The sequence below is a fragment of the Tupaia chinensis genome, unplaced genomic scaffold (genome assembly GCF_000334495.1).
Source record: "Tupaia chinensis unplaced genomic scaffold, TupChi_1.0 Scaffold144336_1, whole genome shotgun sequence".
Classification (NCBI taxonomy): domain Eukaryota; kingdom Metazoa; phylum Chordata; class Mammalia; order Scandentia; family Tupaiidae; genus Tupaia; species Tupaia belangeri.
In genome coordinates, this window is record NW_006204194.1 from 866,259 (window position 1) to 884,461 (window position 18,203).

Here is an 18,203-nt window from a genome sequence, read left to right on the forward strand (position 1 = left end):
GTCTGTGTGTTTTAGACATAGTCCCTTTTCTTTCTTTTTTGTTTTAGTTTTATTATTTTTTTCCTTTAATTGTCAGAGGGTACAAGTACTTGCCAGAGAGAAAAAGAAAGAAAGCATCCCCCAATGGAAGTCACACCAGTCATCTTTCTATTTCTCCATCCCATTAGGAATTTGGATATGTTCACACACTTGCCTGGTGTGTTTCTTAAGCCACTAGGGCCAGGATTTTAACTGTGATCAGCCATGTGGGATCCAGCTTCCAATGGACTGTGCTTAACCACTGCACCGTGGGGCACACCCCAGCCCTTTTCAGATGTCTTTTCCAAATAGTTTTCCCAGTATGTACCTTCTTTTTTAGTTCTCTTAACAGTATTCAAAAAACAGAAAGAATTATTGAAGTTCAGCTTTTCATTGATATCTTTCAGGTATTATGCTTTTGGTTTTATATCTATAATCTCTACACTAGCTGCGATGACACAGCAGTAACCAATGTTCTGCAATACCGAAACCATCCTGGATACATGCACATGCCTGTGATCTTGGGTGGCTGATACTGGGAATAGATTGTGTTTTGAAAATCCTGTGAGGGGTGCCTCCCTCTTTTCCCTCTCTCAGAGGAAGTTAAAAAAAAAAGTCATCTGGGGACAGCAGATGACATAGTGATTAAGGTGCTGGACTCCCACATGACAGACCATGGTTCAAGTCCTGGGCCCAGCAGCTTGAGAATCATGCCAGATGCATGTGTGCACATGTCCCAAATCCCATGAGGTGAATAGAGAAGAAGGGATTGCAAGTGACCATCCCCTGCAGATGCAGAGTGTTTTCTCACTTTCCCTCTGTTTTTCTCTGTCTCTTTCCAGCAATTATATAAGCCCTATGGCAAAAATATTTAAAAAAAAAAAAAAAAAAAAAAGGCTATCACTATTCCTAAAGTTAGAAAGATTTTCACCGGTGTTAATGATTTAGGACTTTTAAGTTTTTTCTTTTTCCTTTAGATCTGTGATCTACTTTTTCGAAGGTCTATATATCATTTTATGTGTGCTTTTACACACGTGCACATGTGTTGAAGAATTCATTTGTTTCAGCACCATGTATTAGAAAGCCTTTCTTTGCTTTGTTGTATTGCCTTTACTTCTTTGTCAAAGATCAGTTGCTTGTACTTAAGTAGATCTATTTCTGGGCTACACTCTCTCCTAAGGACCTTTTTCTCTATTTTTTTTTTATTTTATTTATTATCATAATCTTGTTTCTATTACATTGAGTCACATATATCTTTACGATGTATTGTATTTCTTTTTCCAGAAGGAATACTATGCATATCAGTCAAGACAAAGAGATTACTATCCACATCATCATCAAATAGCTTTTCATCATTTTTTTCCAGCTTATTATTATTATTATATTTTTATTCTCATTTTTTTAAGCATTCAATCACTATATATCATTTTGCTTGTAAAAAGAATTTACCCAACATGAAATACTTCTCAGCCAGTCCAGTTGAGGATACTATACATGTTATCATCAACAGGTAATAAACCATTTCATGTGTCCCACTAACATCATGCCTCTCTATTTATTCTCTTTCTATCCTTCTCTTAACTCTTCCCTTTCCCTGCTCCAATCCACACTGTCTTCAGCATCCCAAACTGTTTTCACTGCTCTTATGCCCTCCAGTATTTCGATCTCTACCATAAAGTGCGGATAGTCGGTATATATATATATATTTTTTTTTGAGAGGTTTTTGCTATAGGGCGCATGCATTCGCCAGAAAGACAGAGAGATAGAAAGCGAGAAATCACCCCCCCCAGGGGGCACGGCCATGCCGCAATCCCTACTCCTCCATTCTCCTCGGCATCTTGGGCACGCACGCACACATGCCCAGCATGAGTTTAAGCCACCGGGTCCGGGACCTGAACTGTGGTCAACTGCATGGGAGTCTAGCAACATAGCAATTATGCCAACTGCTGGTCCCTCTTTTTGTTTTTTATGGCTGAGTAGTATTCCATAGAGTATATGTGCCACACTTTTTCAAATCATTCATATGTTTGTGGACATTTGGGTTGGTTCCCTGTCTTAGCGATTGTGAATAATGCTGCAATAAATATTGATGTGCAAGCGCTTTTCTGACTAAGCAGTCTCTTGTCCTTTGGGAGGATACCCAGAAGTGAGATTGCTGGATCAAATGGTAGTTCTATTTGTAGATCTTTGAGGAACCTCCATATTGTTCTTCACAGTGGCTGAAACAGTTTACATTCCCACCAACAGTGTAAGAGTTCGCCTTTCACCACATCCCTACCAAGACTTATCACTTTTTATATTTTTAATCTTTGCCATTCTGACAGGCGTTAGGTGCTATCTCATTGTGGTTTTAATCTACATCTTCTTTATGATGAGGGATGTTGAGCAATTTCTCATATGCTTTTTGGCTGTTCGTATGTCTTCCTTAGATTTTTCTTCAGCTTATTTTCCCATCTTTTAATTGGGTTAATCTTTTTCTTTTTTTTCCAAGTAAGTCGCTTGAGTTACCTGTGTATTCTGGTTATCAGTTCCTTGTTTGAAGCATATTTTACAAAAATATTCCCCATTCTGAGGATTGTCATTTTACACTTGTTACTGTGTCCTTTGCTGTGCAGAAACTTCTTAGTCTGATATAGTCCCACCTATCTATTTTAGGGATTATTGCCTGTTCTTTGGGAGTCTTATTTAAGAAGTCTTTGTCTACTCCAATGTCTCCCAGAGTTTCCTCAGTATTTTCCACCAGTAGTTTCATAGTTTGAAATCTTAGGTTTAGATCTTTGATCCATTTTGAGTTGATTTTTGATAATGGTGAAAGATAGGAGTTCAGTTTTATCTTTCTGCAGGTGGATACCCAGTTTTTGCAGCACCATTTACTAAAGAGGTTTTCCTTTTCCCTATGGATTGACTGGTTTCCTTTGTCAAAAATCAGTTGGCTGTAAGCTCTGGGTATTATTTCTGGGTTCTCTGTTCTATTCCATTGGTCCACCTGTCTGTTTTTGTGCCAATACCTTGCTGTTTTGATGATCACAGCTTTATAGTACATTTTGGGGTCAGGGAGTGATATGCCACCCACTCCACTCTTCTTGCACAGGATAGCTTTGGTAATACGAGGTAAAAATGTATATTTTGCAGCCTTAGGGTAGAGAGTTCTATAGGTATCTGTCAAGCCCATTTGATATATAGTATAATTTAGGTCTTGTATCTATTTTTTTTTTTTTGTCTAGAAGATATGTCTAAAGGAGATAATGGGGTGTTGAGATACCCAACAATGATAATGTTGCTCCCTATCTCTCCTTTTAGCTCCAGCAATCTTTCCTTTACCTATTTAGATGCTCCGGTGTTGGGTTCATAGATATTAATAAGCGTTATGTTTTTTATTTTATTTACTCCACTTCCTTGCTTATGTGGTTTGTGAAAAGTTAGATGTAATTCTTATCTTATACCTCTATAGATAAGGTCTTTTTTTCCTTTTCCGTTTTTTGTTTGTTTGTTTTGAGAGAGATTTTTGCTATAGGGCACATGCGCTTGCTAGAGAGACAGAGAAACAGAAAGTGAGAAGTCACACATCCACCCACTCACCATCACAGAGATGGCCACGCCACAGTCTCATCTTCCTTATGCTCCTCTTGGGGTTTGGGGCATACACACACGTGTGCCTGGCATGAATTTCAGGCCACCGGGTCTAAGACTTGATTTGTGGTAGACTGTGTGGGAGTCCAGCACATTAACCACTATGCCACCTGCTAGCCCTCCTTTTCTGGTATTTTTCAGGAGGTTTTATTTATCTTTGATTTTCTGCAGTTTGGATATAATCTGTCTAGGAGTTGAGTTTTTGTTTGTAATTTTTTCTGCTTGGCATCCTCTGAATTTCTATATCTATGGTTTGGTATCTGACATTAATTTAGGGAAACTCTCAGTCATTTATTGTTTCAATTTCTTTTTTCTCTCCTTCAGGTGTCCCATTCCACATGTTGTCATACATTTGTTTAATATAGTTGTTGCACTGGCATACATATTTACAACTCCAGTGTTTTTTAATATATCTGATCACCTTTGACTCCCCTTACTGTGTAGCTGTTTGAGATATTGCCTACTTGTTATTTATCTCATCGACCTAAAACCCAGTAAACCCCTCAGTGGCTAATCATAAGACTTTATAGTTGGGGCCAGCAGGTGGCATGGTGGTTAAGGCACTGAACTCTCACATGACTGCTATTTGAGCCTTGGACCACCACCTTAAAAAATCACACCTAGCCTCTGTGTGCCCAAAACGGCAAGAAGAGAGTGAAGGAGAATGGATTACAGCATGGAGGAAAGAAATATTTTTAATTAGATTCAAGAAGCAAACGTGACACAAAAACTGCTAAAGTTGCTGACTCGGTGGTTGTTGTTTTTAAATTACTTGTATTTATTATCTTTTTTTTATTTTTTTTTTTGAGAGGTTTTTGCTGTAAGGCGCATGTGCTTGCCAGAAAGATAGAGAGACAGAAAATGAGAAATAACCCCCCCATGGGGGGATGGCCACACTGCAATCCCTTTTCCTCGATTCTCCTCTCAGGATCTTGGGCACGCGTGGACATGCGCCTGGCATGAGTTTAAGCCACCAGGTCCGGGACTCGAACCGCGGCAGACTACATGGGAGTCCAGTGACACAGCCATTACGCCAACTGCTGGTGCCAATTATCATTATTTTTTATATGCTATGGGACAAGCACTCACCACAGAGAGGATAAGTGAGAAAGCAAGCCCGCCAGGTCTGGGACTGGAACCAGGATTGGCCAAGATCTGGGCGTCCAGAGCCTTAATCACCTAACACTACCTGCTGACCCCCTGACTTGGTCTTATTTGCACAGTTTTTGTGTCATGTTTGCTTCTTGAATCAGTAACTTTTGTTAGGATGGTGCAGATTATATTGGAGTAGCAGATTTGTGAGCCTATAGTGTGCACCACATTAAAACAGATCTATTTATATAGCAAGGCTGGAATGAGGAATTTTTGCCAGAACAAATTAACTTCTTGTCAACTGACAAAAAAACAAACTGAGCATATGAGTGGTTAGTATACTGAAGGTAGTTTAAACCAGTTTCTGTGTAGCATGCTAAAAGTTAGTTAGGATGTATTCACTGGTATATGTGAATCATTAATAGTCATGGTTTTGCCCCTTACCAAATTTCAATGTTTTATTTTAGATGGAATATTGCTTTAATCTGTTATTTCATCCCGTGAAAACATGTGAAGATAGTGTTCATTTTGTTTCAGAACATGACCAGCCACCTTGTTTATAAACTGCTCCAGCCCTTGCTTCCTTTTCTTCAATAAAATTGTCATAAAATATTCCATCATTTCCTTAAAGGAGTAGAACTACAACCTTGTTCTCTAATTCATTTCATAGCCATTCAAGTCACTGTATCAGCAATTACTTTTACCCAGTATATCACGTTCAGCTGTCAAGAAAAACTTACATGACTTAAAAAGACAGGGAAAAAAAAACACAATTTGAATATAGAGAGAACAAGCATCAAAGGTAGATTGATATGGCAGGAATCTTGAAAATTAACAGTAGATTCCTAACAGTAAATCTCTAACAGTAAATTCCTTCAAGCTTGAAAATAGGAAGATTTGTCTTGACTCTGATTTCATAGGTGTGAAATGGTCTTGGCTGACCCCTACCAACCCCAGCTTTCTGTGGGCTGCTCACATCCACCTCAAAGAAGTTGCTGGATAGCCCATAGGCATCATGTGGGTTTTACGGCTTGGTGATCAGCTGCCTAGTCTCCGCCACAGTCTCCATTTCGCTGGAGCCAATTCCACAGCAAGAGACTCCCTCCACCCTTCCTCATTCCACCAGCAACGCCAAGGGGTTGTTTCACTGCCTGCCACGGTGTCACCCATCTCAAGTGCAGTGGTCTCGAGGCAAATGAACCTGTAGGGTAGATGTGCACCCTGTGCCATATTCTTTTTTTTTTTTTTAAGTCTTGTTTCTGTTCCGTTTTGTAGGTTTCTATTGAAACATCATTAAACTCAGATTCTTGTGATTTATAGACTAGTCTATAAATCAACATATCAAAGGCAGTCTTCAATTCTGTTACAGTGTTTCTCTAGCATTAGTATTTTCATCTCTTTGCTTACAATATTCTGTTTTTGCATACTGTCTACTTTATCCATTAAAATTCTTAGCATTTTAGTCATAATTGTTATAAATACCCTGTCCGATAATTTTCTAAATTCCTGTCATATCAGAATCTACTTCTGATGCGTATTCTCTCTCTATTCAAGCTGTTTTTTTTCTTTTTTTTTTTTTTTTTGAGAATTTTTTTTTGCTATAGAGCATGTACATTCACCAGAGAGATAGAAAGCAAGAAATCAGCTTCCCCCCCAAGGCTGGATGGCCATGCCACAATCCCTTCTCCTCCATTCTCCTCTCGGGATCTTGGGCACGCACGCACATGCGCCCGGTGTGAGTTTAAGCCACTGGGTCCAGGACTCGAACCGCTGTCGGCTACATGGGACTTCAGCGACATAGCCATTATGCTAACTGCTGGTCCCTGTTTTTTGTCTTTTTACAAACCGTGTAATTTTTTCTTGACAGTTGAGCATGATATACTGGGTAAAAGTAATTGCTACAAATAGGCCTTCAGTGATGTGGTAGTAAGGAGATGGGAAGTATTCTGTAGTCCTATAAGTAGGTCTCATATTTTTATTGAGTTGGTGTTTCTGACCTCAGATCTTCACAAGTGCTTCTCAGGGGTGTGTTTGTGTGTGTCTTTAAGCATTATTTATTGGGAACAAAAAACAAAAGATGGCATAATGGTTATATTACTGAACTCCTACATAGTCAGTTGCGGACACATGTGCATGCACGCCTAAGATCCCAAGAGAAAAGAGGAGAAGGGATTGCAGTGTGGCCATTACACTTGGGGGGTGATTTCTCGCTCGCTCTCTCTGCTGAGCACACGTGCGCTATAGCAAAAATCTCTCAAAAAAAAAAAAGATTTATTTAATTTTATTAATTATTTATTTATTATAGAGATTTTTGCCTTAGGATGTGTGTGCTAGCAGGAGAGAGAGAAACAAGATAGAGGGAATGTAAGAAATCACCCCACCCCCCAGGGGAATTGTCACACTACAGTCCCTTCTCCTCTTTCCTCCTGGGATCTTGGGCACATACACATGCCCCACATGAGGTTCAAGCCACTGGGTCCAGGACTCAAATAGTGATTGACCATGTCGGAGTCCAGCAATATAACTGCTACTCCATCTGCTGGCCCCTGTTATTGTTTTTTAATTTAACCAGAGAGAGAGAGAAGGAAAGTAAGAAAGCAAACAGTTCGGTCAGGGACTCCAACCATTTTCAACTATGTGGGAGTTCAGTGCCTTAACCACCATGCCACCTACCAGTCCCCTCAGTTCTGTTTCTCCCATTAGATGAGACAAGATTGGGACCTTGACAAGGGGTCAGAATTGGTTATTTCATAAAAGGCTGGAGGGGGCCAGCTGATGGTATGGTGGTGACTTTACTGGACTCCCACTTGGCTTACTGGTTCGATTCCTGGACCTGGTGGATTGAAACTCATGTCCGGTGTGTGTGTGTGCCTGCCTGCCCGCCCGCCCGCCCAAGGACCCAGGAGGAGGATGGAGGAGAAGGGATTATGGCATGACCATTCCTCCTGGGGGTGATTTCCCACTTTTCCTCTCACTGTCTGTCTGTCTCTCTCTGGCAAGTACCCATGGTTTAAGGCAAAAATCGTTTTTATAAAAAGGGGAGGGGGGCTGGAGGATGCTGGATTTGGCTATTTCCCCTTTCATATAAAATACTAAAGAGGGCAAACAGATGGTGTAAAGGGAACATTTCTGGACTCCCACCTAGCCGACCACAGTTGGAGTCTCAGACCAGATGACTTGAAGCTCATGCAGGGCATGTGTACATGTGTGCCCAAGATCCCAGAATGGAAGAGAAGGGATTATGGCATGACCATCCTCCCTGGGGTGATTTCTCATTTTCCCTCTCACAGTCTCTTTCTCTCCCTGGTGAGCACACACACACTAAGGCAAAAACTTCTTTTAAAAAATGATAATAATAATAATTAAATTTAAAAATAAAAGGCAAGAAGATGCTGAACTTGGACACTTTCCTATACCCAGGTGAGTTAGACTCTCAAAGCTCTCACTAGACTGCGGTAAATAATTTCTGCTATGGGCAACCATTGATAAGAAAAACAGAATGTTGGGGCCAGCAGGTGGTATAGCAGTTACATCACCGGACTCCCACATGGCCGATTGCAGTTCAAGTCCTGGGTCTGGTAGCTTGAAAAATTATGCAAGGTGCATACGTATGTGTGCCCAAAATCCCAGGAGAGGAATGGAGGAGATTACAGCGTGACCATCCCTCTTGGGTGATTCCTCACTCTCCTTTTCACTCTCTGTCGAGTACACATGCCTTAAGGCAAAAACCTCTTTTTTTTAAAAAAAAAAAAAAAAAAAAAAAGGAAAGAAAAGGAAAAAGAGAATGCTTTGGTATATTTCAAAACGGTTTTTGAAAGAATCGGTGCAAGTCAGTACCTCGTCCTCTGCTCTTCACTGGCCCTCAACCCAGCCATGTCCTAAAGCCCAGGAACTGGCACCTACTCATATTCCCACAGCCCTGGCCTTGATGTCAAGATGGAGAGGCACTTGTCAGTGGGGTCCTTGTTCCTGATGTGCGTGGTGTGGGTGTGGGAGTGGGTTTGGAGAGCATGACAGGCAGAGGGATCTGCATGTGTAAAAGCTTTGAGGTGCAATTGAGCTGGGAGTATAGGTTAATCTAGGGTCTTACTGTGAGAACAGGGAACACAGAAGATGAGCTGGAATCCTTCCTTCCTTTCTATTTCTAAGAAGTTTTTGCCTTAGGGCATCTGTGCTCCTTGGAGAGAGAGACAGAGATAGTGAGAGGGAAAGTAAGAAATCACACCCCAGGGAAGATGGCCACACTATACATTCCCTTCTTCATTCACCTCTTGGAATCCTGAGCACACACGCACACTCACCCAGTTTGATTTCAAGGCCACCGGTCCCAGACCCTAGGGTGGGCCATGTGCGAGTCCAGCAAAGTAACTGCTATGCCATTTGCTGGCCCATGGAATTGCTTCTTGAATAGCAGGCTAAGTGTTGGAAAAACTGAAGTTTTTCCAAACTTTTTTTTTGTAGAGGTTTTCACTATGGGGCGTGTGCACTCGCCACAGACAGAGAGACAGAAAGTGAGAAATCACCCCCGGGGCGATGGTCACGCTGCAATCCCTTCTCCTCCATTCTCCTCTTGGGATCTTGGGCATGCACGCACATGCACCCAGCGTGAGTTTTAAGCCACCAGGTCCAGGACACGAACCGCGGTCGACTACGTGGGAGTCCAGCGACATAGCCATTACACTACCTGCCGGTTCTCTCCAAACTTTTTTTAAGATATTTTGCCAGGACTAGCAGTTGTCATAATGGCTATGTTGCTGGACTGCCATGTAGTCGACCACAGTTCAAGTCCTGGACCCGGTGGCTTAAACTCATGCCAGGCATGTGTGCTTGCGTGCCCAAGATCCCGAGATGAGAATGGAGAAGGGATTGCAGTGTGGCCATCCCCCCTGGGGTGGTGATTTCTCGTTTTCTGTCTCTGTCTCTCTCTCTCGAGCGTACACATCTTATAGCAAAAACCACTCCTAAAAAATAAAAATATAAAGGTTTTTTTTGCCATATGGTGTGTATACTTGACAGATAATGTGAGAAACTACCTTCACCCCCTTAGGAAGGGGGTGGGGGAGATGGTTACGCAACAAACAATCCTTTCTCCTCCATTCTCTGGGGACTTTGGGCACTTTCTCACACCCATACTAGGTCCAGAACTTGAACCATGGTCGGCCATGTGGGAGTCCAGCACCTTTGCCTGGTGCCCATGCCCTCAGCATTATGAAGAAAGAGGGGTATATGTTTTATGCAATATTAGGGCTTTTAAGCTTTCCTAGAGGAAAAAGAAGAATGGAGGGTGATAAGAACAATGAGCCACTGGGAGGTTTTTGAAGGTCACATAGATTGTAAAAGATGATACTGATCACTGAGGCACAAAGTTTAGACAGCCGTAGGGATTTTGGCTCCATGGGCAGGAAAGAAGATGGAGGTTTGGGCTCATCAATTCCCACCATGGACATAGTCTTGTAACATCTTTCCCTTGGCACAAGTGCTCCTGGCTGCAGAAAGACTCACGGAACCCACAGAGGCAAGTGCAGGGTGTTCAGAAAGTTCAGAAAGACTCTGAACCCATTCACAGTCTCTGAATTGTGGTGACTTGAGACTCTTAGTGCCATTTCTCTAGTACTTTCATCTGGGCCCTCTGTAGAAACCCTAAATCTGGGACTGGCAGTTAGCGTAATGGCTATGTCGCTGGACTCCCACATAGTCGACCGCGGTTCACGTCCCGGACCCGATGGCTTAAAACTCACACCAGGCATGTGTGCGTGCGTGCCCAAGATCCCAAGAGGAGAATGGAGGAGAAGGGATTGTGTCGTGGCCATCCCCACTAGGGGGTGATTTCTCGCTTTCTGTCTCTCTGTCTCTGTCTGTCTGGCGAGCTCATGTGCCCTAAAGCAACAACAACAACAACAAAAAACTTCTCCAAAAAAAGAAAAAGAAACCCCAAATCTGAAGTCCCAAGTACATGACAAAAGTGATAATGGAGGTGCTGCCTTTACTAGTAACTGATATAAAAGGAAAGGAAGGTTATAATATAACCTATTATATAACCCAATATATAAAACCTATTGGAAGGTTAATCCAATAGCTGGTATGAAGATGTGCAAACACTTAGAAGTAAAACTGATCAGAGAGGTGATGGCATCAGTCTTAATTGACTGCACAGTGGGCGATGGACTGTGGGATTGAAAGGAAAGGAAGAAAGATTATAATGGAGACTACTGCCATATTTAGGTGGGCATCAATGGGCTAGATTTGTAGTTTAAGAGATACAGCAAGATGCTGGATTCATGTTTGTTAAAGGATAACTAGACTGTCTAATAATGACAGTGAAGGTGTGAAAGAGGAATCGGGTATGAATCCTGTATTTGGTCTTTGCAACTATAGGATGGAAGCTACGTCAACTACAGTAAACAAGTTGATGGAATAATACTAGGGAAATTGCAAGACTTATTTTTGTCGGCGTCTGCCCCCAGACTTAGCGCTATTATGGAAGAAGCAGAAAAGATGAGACAAAAAGATAGAGTGGAAATGGACACAGGCAGCCTGAGCCTAGGTAGCCCAAGCAACCTGTGCCGCCCAGATGACCTGGACGTTTTTATTTATAGTACAAGGAGACATTATACATGTATGTTTCATGACGCTTCATGGATTAGTTGCCAGGTTACAGACAATGAAAAGCAGTTAACAAATCTATAAGGGATTAGTCATACCCTGGGCAAGGTGTATCCCTTGGTGGTAATTCCATCTAGAGTAAATCTCATCTTCCTTTTTAATGCAGAGAACTAGCTGTTAGGTGTGGGGAAGGAGCTAAAGAACTTCTCTATAAGGAGTGCACCACCACACCCAGAGTATGCTAAAGAACCTTTTAGATGCAGAGTAGGGATTGGACTTTACTAATTGGGGTCAAGATGTTTCTTGAAGTCCATCAGATATGCCCCTAGTAATTTCCACCCTTGCTCTGTCTGTCACCAAGGTTAAGGAAAGACAAGTTACAAAGATCTGCCAAACCCCAAAAGAGCATGGGGTGTTTGCTCAGCACATGTCCCCACACCTCAGACTCTCTCTCTTAAACGTGTCCCCACATATTTTGCCCCTGCTAAGAGTTGGAGGTATTTCAGAAAGCTCTAAGTGGAGGTATCAAATGGACAGTTGGTCAGATGGGCTCTCTGGAGACGGATTGATATTGGAAGCATTCAGTGTATCTATAGTAGCTAATGTGATAATGAAGGTGAGTGAGCCATGGTCACATATAGAAAAACCAGTCTTAAGATTATGGTGGTAAAAATATTAATAGGAGGTGAAGTGGGCCAGCAGGTGATATGATAGTTAAGGCAATGAATTCCCACATGACTGACTGTGGTCCCAGTCCCGGACCTGGCGTCTTACTTTTTCACTTTTTCTCTATATAAATATCTTTCTCTAATGAGCACATGTGCCCTATAATAAATTTTTAAAATATATAATAATAGGGATCAACAGATAGTATAATGGTTACATCACATGTAGTCTACCACAGTTCAGGTCCCGGACCCAGTGGCTTAAAACTCAGGCCAGGTGCATATGTGTGCCCAAAACCCCAAAAGGGAAATGGAGGAAAAGGGATTGTAACATGGCCATCTCCGCCATCTCCCCGGGGGGGGGGGGGGGCGTGATTTCTCGCTTTATGTCTCTGTTTCTCTCTGTCTCTCCTGTGAGCGCATGCACCCTATAGCTAAAATCTCTCTCAAAAAAAAAATGTGTGTGTATTTATGTAAATATATATATATTTATGTGTATATATATATATATATATAACAATAAATAAAATTAAATAATTCTTTTTAAAAATGTATTAGAAAGTGAGAAAGGAGAAGTTGGTTGCTGAGAACTAAGTCACTTGTATACCTAACTGATCATATTGGATGTCATAAACACAGGTGAGGGAGGTATGTGGGCATAAAGGGGGAAGATATTTCAGATAGCAAGATTTAAAGGTGGCATATGCTTCCAAAGAAAGAAAGGGTATGAGGTGGATGGAGAAGCATAGGAATAATTAAGGGAGGATGACATTCAAGTTAGATCTAGTGCTTATTCACCTAAAGGTTCATCATGACTTGGAGATAATTTCATTTAACCTCGGTTATTTTATTTACTTTGGTAGGTATCTTTAGGGGCAAATATAGTCACCTATGAAAGTTTCCCTACCTGGGTGGGTTACCACAGGATTGGACTTTGCATGGGGCAAGGTGGACAAAGGAATGTCGTAATTGCTGAGGGGACATAAAGTACAGCACAAAAGAATAGGGCCATGAATATGAGAAACCACACATGGTTTGGTGTGCCTATGTAGCCCTTAGGGGAGATCTTTGAAGAAATATATGGGGCTGTCATTGCTATTGAGATCCCCTGGCATACTATTAGATCCTTTTTGAATTTGCCAAGCTTACTTGAATGCTGTCAGCCAAAATGTGTGAGGCCCCAAAGTATAATGTGCTACCATGACATCTGGTAGTATCAGGATGATCTGAAGAGGCCTGAGTGGAAATTTCCTTTACGTTCTCCTATCTTGGGTAATGGATCCTATTCTAATAACTTTTTATGAAGGGGACCAGGTGGAGTTTCTGGTTACTATTCTTTTGTGGCAACTTTCAGTTTCAGCCTAACCTATAGTTAGTCAAATAAGTCAGTTCTACCCTTTCAAGAGAATCAGTGAACACACCTTATTGATTCTATAAAACTTACATATCAGTTCCTAATTGTTCTCTCTTATACATAGTACAGCCCCTGTGCTGCCCTCCATGGTAAGTGCTAGCCTCCTTTCCTAGGCTGTGAGTATATTTGATTAATAACTGGTTGTTGATGTCTTGTGTGTTTGGTCTTCAGTAGATTCCTAAGGCAGTAATTCTACCCTCAATAGTGAGCTGAAAAGAAGAAATTAAAATACTTTTAACTGGGCCAGCCAGTGCTATGGTGGTTAAGGTGGCTGGGTCCCCAGATGGTCAACTGCATGGTTCAAGTCCAGAACCAGGTGCCTTGAAAAACAAGCTGGGTGAATGTATGTTCGTTCCCAAAATCCTGAAAGGAGGGATAGAGAATGGATTGTGGTATGACCATCCCCTATGGGGAGTGCTTTCTCATTTTATGCCTTCTCCAGTGAGTGCACACACTCTCTAGCAAATTAAATATATATATATACATACATACACATACATACATACATACATACACACATGCTCACATACATACATACATACACACACACATATGATGAGGCCAGAGAAGCCTGTGTGTCTGGTATCTGGAGATTTAAGGAATGTGCCATCTAAAGAACAATATGTAGAGAAGGGAGTGTTTCTGATGGTCCCATGGTACTGCATTTGGATTTCTATGGCTTTGACCATACCAGGAGAAGTACTTTTCATTACCTTCATATGGTCCTGATATGAAGCATAAATATCCATCCACTCACGTGTTATTGCTAATGGAGGTACACTATGATCAGTAGGCCCATGAGGGGATAGTGGCCTCAGTGGACCCAGTTTTTCTTCCTATGTAGAGACCTTAGATGAGGCATAGGAAGGACTAATGTGTTGAAGAGATGGACTATAGGTCCTCTAGATGATGGACTGTTTATAGTCTCATTTTTCACTATTATAGCAGGGTGACGTGACCTTTGAAGACGTGGCTGTGAACTTTTCCCAAGAGGAATGGAGGCTCCTTAATGAGGCTCAGAAATTCCTATACTGTGATGTGATGCTGGAGATCTTGTTACCTCTCTCCTCCCTGGGTAAGACCCTCACGCTCATTCCTGGGACCAGAGCTAGTCTCTCATCTTTCACATTCTAGTTGGCAAGTCTGTGTCTGTCACAGGAAGATCATGAACACAACTTCTTTCCCCAGTTACCTGCATTGGTGCTGAGTTTTGTAGGACTGAGGTGTATATACTGCCCCCTCTCTTTCAACTGTCCCGATGTGTGCTTTTCTACAGACTCCCAGGTAAAGATTTAGTGTCTTGCATTAGGGATATACTTAATGCATCCCACTTTGCCTGCCCTCTACTGTCTTGAAGGCTTTATCCATATCTAAGGATTTTGTATACCCCAGGTTCTACTTCCTTCCTTTTGCCATTATTTTTTCATGCTCGCATATATGAGAAATTGCCATGACTGGCATGGTCGTCCATAGACTATGAGCTATTCTTCAACGACTCTGCTTTGAAGTTCTCTTCATAATATGTAGTATCCTTTCTACTGAATTATGTGCTGAGTCGTCACCGAGGGCTGACTATATATCATCAGTCCTTAGTACCCACATCATACAGGTTCCACATACTTGATCATCTTTGTGATGGGATTCATGCACATGAATCCACATTCAGTAAGATGGTTTCAAAAGGAGTCTTACCCTAAGGAGAGACAACTTGGGGAAGAGCAAAGCAGTAGGGCTTTTATTCACATCATATTAGAAACTTGTCCTCTTTGACTAGTATTTGGTGCTCATAGTGGTAGCCACACACTTTGTTTTTTCTTTCCTATTCCTGAGAGTCTGTGTACTTTTCAGCTGTATTCTTTGTCACTTCTATTCTTTTTTTTTTTAAGATTTATTCATTTCATTTTATTTGTTATTATTAGTTATCTTTTTTTTTTTCTTCATTTTTTTGACCAGAGGAAGCAGAGAAAGAGAGAGAGTGAACCTCCAGGTCCAGGACTCAAATCATGGTTGGCCATGTGATAATCCAGCGCCTTTAACCACCATGCCACCTGCTGGCCCCTGTCACTTCTATTCTTATATTCACTTAGGAATAATCTTTAAATCTCTAAACTCTGTCTCAGCTATTTTCCCCATACAATTGCAGTGATCACCAATATTGATCTATATATTTTGTATACAAACATGTACACCATTTAAAAAAAAAATTTTTTTTTAAGTTTTTGCCATAGGACACATGTGCTTGCCAGAGAGAAGGAAAGTGAGAAATCACCCACTACAGGAGATGGCCACATCACAGTCCCTTCTCCTCCTGGGATTTTTGAGCATGCACACACATGCACCTGGCATGATTTTCAAGCCATCAGGTCTGGGACTTGAACCACAGTTCAAGTAGTTGGCCATATGGGAGTCCAACTGCCTTAACCACATCACTTGCTGGCCACTGTACCCCCATTCTTAACAGTCTCTGACAAATAGCTGCTGTACTGTAGTTATATTTTCTTGAGCCTGGATATATCCCTCTATATAGCATTCACACATCATTTGCAGAAACAGTCTTTTTTTAAAATTATTATTTATTTTATTTTTATTTACTCATTAATTTATTTTTTTAATTTGACCAGAGAGAGACAGAGGATGAGAATGAGAGAGAGGAAGTGAGAAAGCAAGCCACCAGATTTAGGACTCGAACCCTGGTAGGCCATGTGGGAGTGTCCAACGCCTTAACCACCACGCCACCCGCTGGTCCCCAGAAACAGTCTTATAGATAAACCGTTGCCTCTTACTGTCTGTGTTGCATTGTATAGTTGTGCCCTTTGTATGATGAGGCCTCTTATATTCTCTGATCTTCATAGCCCAGTAATGCTAAGCAGTCCCATCTTCAACATGAACCCAATTCCCTATGTTTACAAATAATTTTGTGGAGTATTTCCTGGGCTTATAAGAACCTATTCAGTAAGGGTCATCCCTTCTTAACTAAAGTCAACCTGCACATCACTACCCTTTTCTTGCTTTCAGGACTTTGGCAGTGCATTCAAGATGCGGAGGCACCTTCTAGGCAACATATATCTCTACAAAGGATGTCCCAGATCAGATCTGTGAAGCCAGTTATGTTTTCCAAGAAAGGCTATCTCTGTGAAACACATAACCCAATCTTGGGAGACATTTTGGACTTGGCTGAGCACCATGAAACACATCAAAATCAGAAACTGCGTAGGTCTGGAACATGTGTGAAAATTTTTTCTGTCTCTGCAAACCTTCCTCACCAGAATCAGAACGTTAAAGAGAAACCCAATAGGAGTCATGGCAAGAGATCTAAGTTTCATGTGTCAGGGAAGCCGTTCATCTTCAGTGAGGCTGGGAAGGACTTTGTGGCCAGTTCAGAATTTCTCCAACAAGAAGCCAGTCACACTAGGGAGAACTCTAACAGTGTAACGGACTGTAGAACACTCATCAAAGGAGTTAAAACTTGTTATAGATTAGAAAATGGCACAGACACCTTCAGCTCCAAACACATATTTGTTCGGCACCAGAAAGTCCTCACTAGAGAAGGACGTTACACATACAGAGAATGTGAGGAATCTATTAGCAGAAGTGATAGCTTTAGTAACCATCATAGAATTGACACTGCAGATAAACCTTATGAATGTAGGGAATGTAGGAAATTCTTTATTTGTAATTCTAAACAACACCAAAGTGTTCGGAGTGGGAAAAGTGTAGGAAAAAGGTGCAAGGAATGTGGAAAGATGTTAACTTATGGTTGCAATGTTTTATACCGCCAGAAAGTTCACAGTAGAGAAAGGCCTTCTGAGTGTACAGAATGTGGGAAATTATTTAGTCATAAGTCTCATTTCATTCAGCACCAAAGAGTTCACACTGGAGAAAGGCCTTACATGTGTGAAGAATGTGGAAAATTATTTGTCAACAAGTCACACCTCAGTGTACACCAGAGAGTTCACACTGGAGAAAAACCTTATAACTGTGGGGAATGTGGGAAATTATTTAGCAACAAGCACCACCTTATTGAACACCAGAGAGTTCACACTGGAGAAAGACCATATGAATGTAAAGAATGTGGGAAATCATTTCGTCATAGGTCTGCTCTCCGTCAACATGAGAGACTTCACACTGGACAAAAGCCTTATGAGTGCAGCGAATGTGGGAAATCCTTTGCTGAAAGTTCCAGCCTCATTAAACATAGACGAGTTCACACTGGAGAAAGGCCTTATGAATGTGGCAAATGTGGAAAATCTTTTTCCCGAAGCTATTCACTCCTTCAGCATCAGCAAGTTCATACTGGAAAAAGGCTTAATGCGTGCTGTTAATGTGGAAAATTTTTTTGCTGCACTCTGGTCTCATTAAACACAAGAGTTCATACTGGAGAAAGGTTTTGTAAGTAAAATAGTCTTTGGAAATTCTTTAGCTAGATCTCTGTATTCCCTCAAGATCATAAAAATGAAACTGGGCCAAGGTTTGTTTGTTTGTTAAATTTTTTTTGTTTAACTTTATTGGTTTATTGATATATTTTCATTTGACCAGAGAGAGATAAAGTAAGCTGCCAAGTCCAGGACTCAAACTGCAGTTGGCCATTTGGGAGTCCAGAGCCCTTAACCACCATGTTACCTTCTGGTCCCATGAAATTGGATCAAGTTTTTAGGAGAAGGGATTGCGGCGTTACCATCACCCCGGGGGGAGGTGTGTGTGATTTCTCACTTTCTGTCTCTATGTCTCTGTCTGTCTGGCAAGCGCACACGCCCTATAGCGAAAACCTCTCCAAAAAATAA

General features: G+C 41.4%; 1 protein-coding gene and 1 pseudogene across 1 annotated transcript in view; one reads left to right on the top strand and one right to left on the bottom strand.

Annotated features, from left to right (window-relative positions):
- The window catches only part of LOC102487964 (zinc finger protein 552-like), a 29,112-nt gene extending 11,155 nt beyond the window's left edge, over nt 1-17,957 (top strand). Inside the window, exons 4-5 of the mRNA XM_014583516.2 lie at nt 14,368-14,497; nt 16,438-17,957. Of these exons, the coding sequence (XP_014439002.1) occupies nt 14,368-14,497; nt 16,438-17,744 (1,437 nt within the window). The 3' untranslated portion in view covers nt 17,745-17,957. The remainder of the gene's footprint in view (nt 1-14,367; nt 14,498-16,437) is intronic.
- On the bottom strand, nt 5,191-5,809 carry LOC102480403 (sorting nexin-3 pseudogene; annotated as a pseudogene).
- Nucleotides 17,958-18,203: the final 246 nt, after the last annotated feature.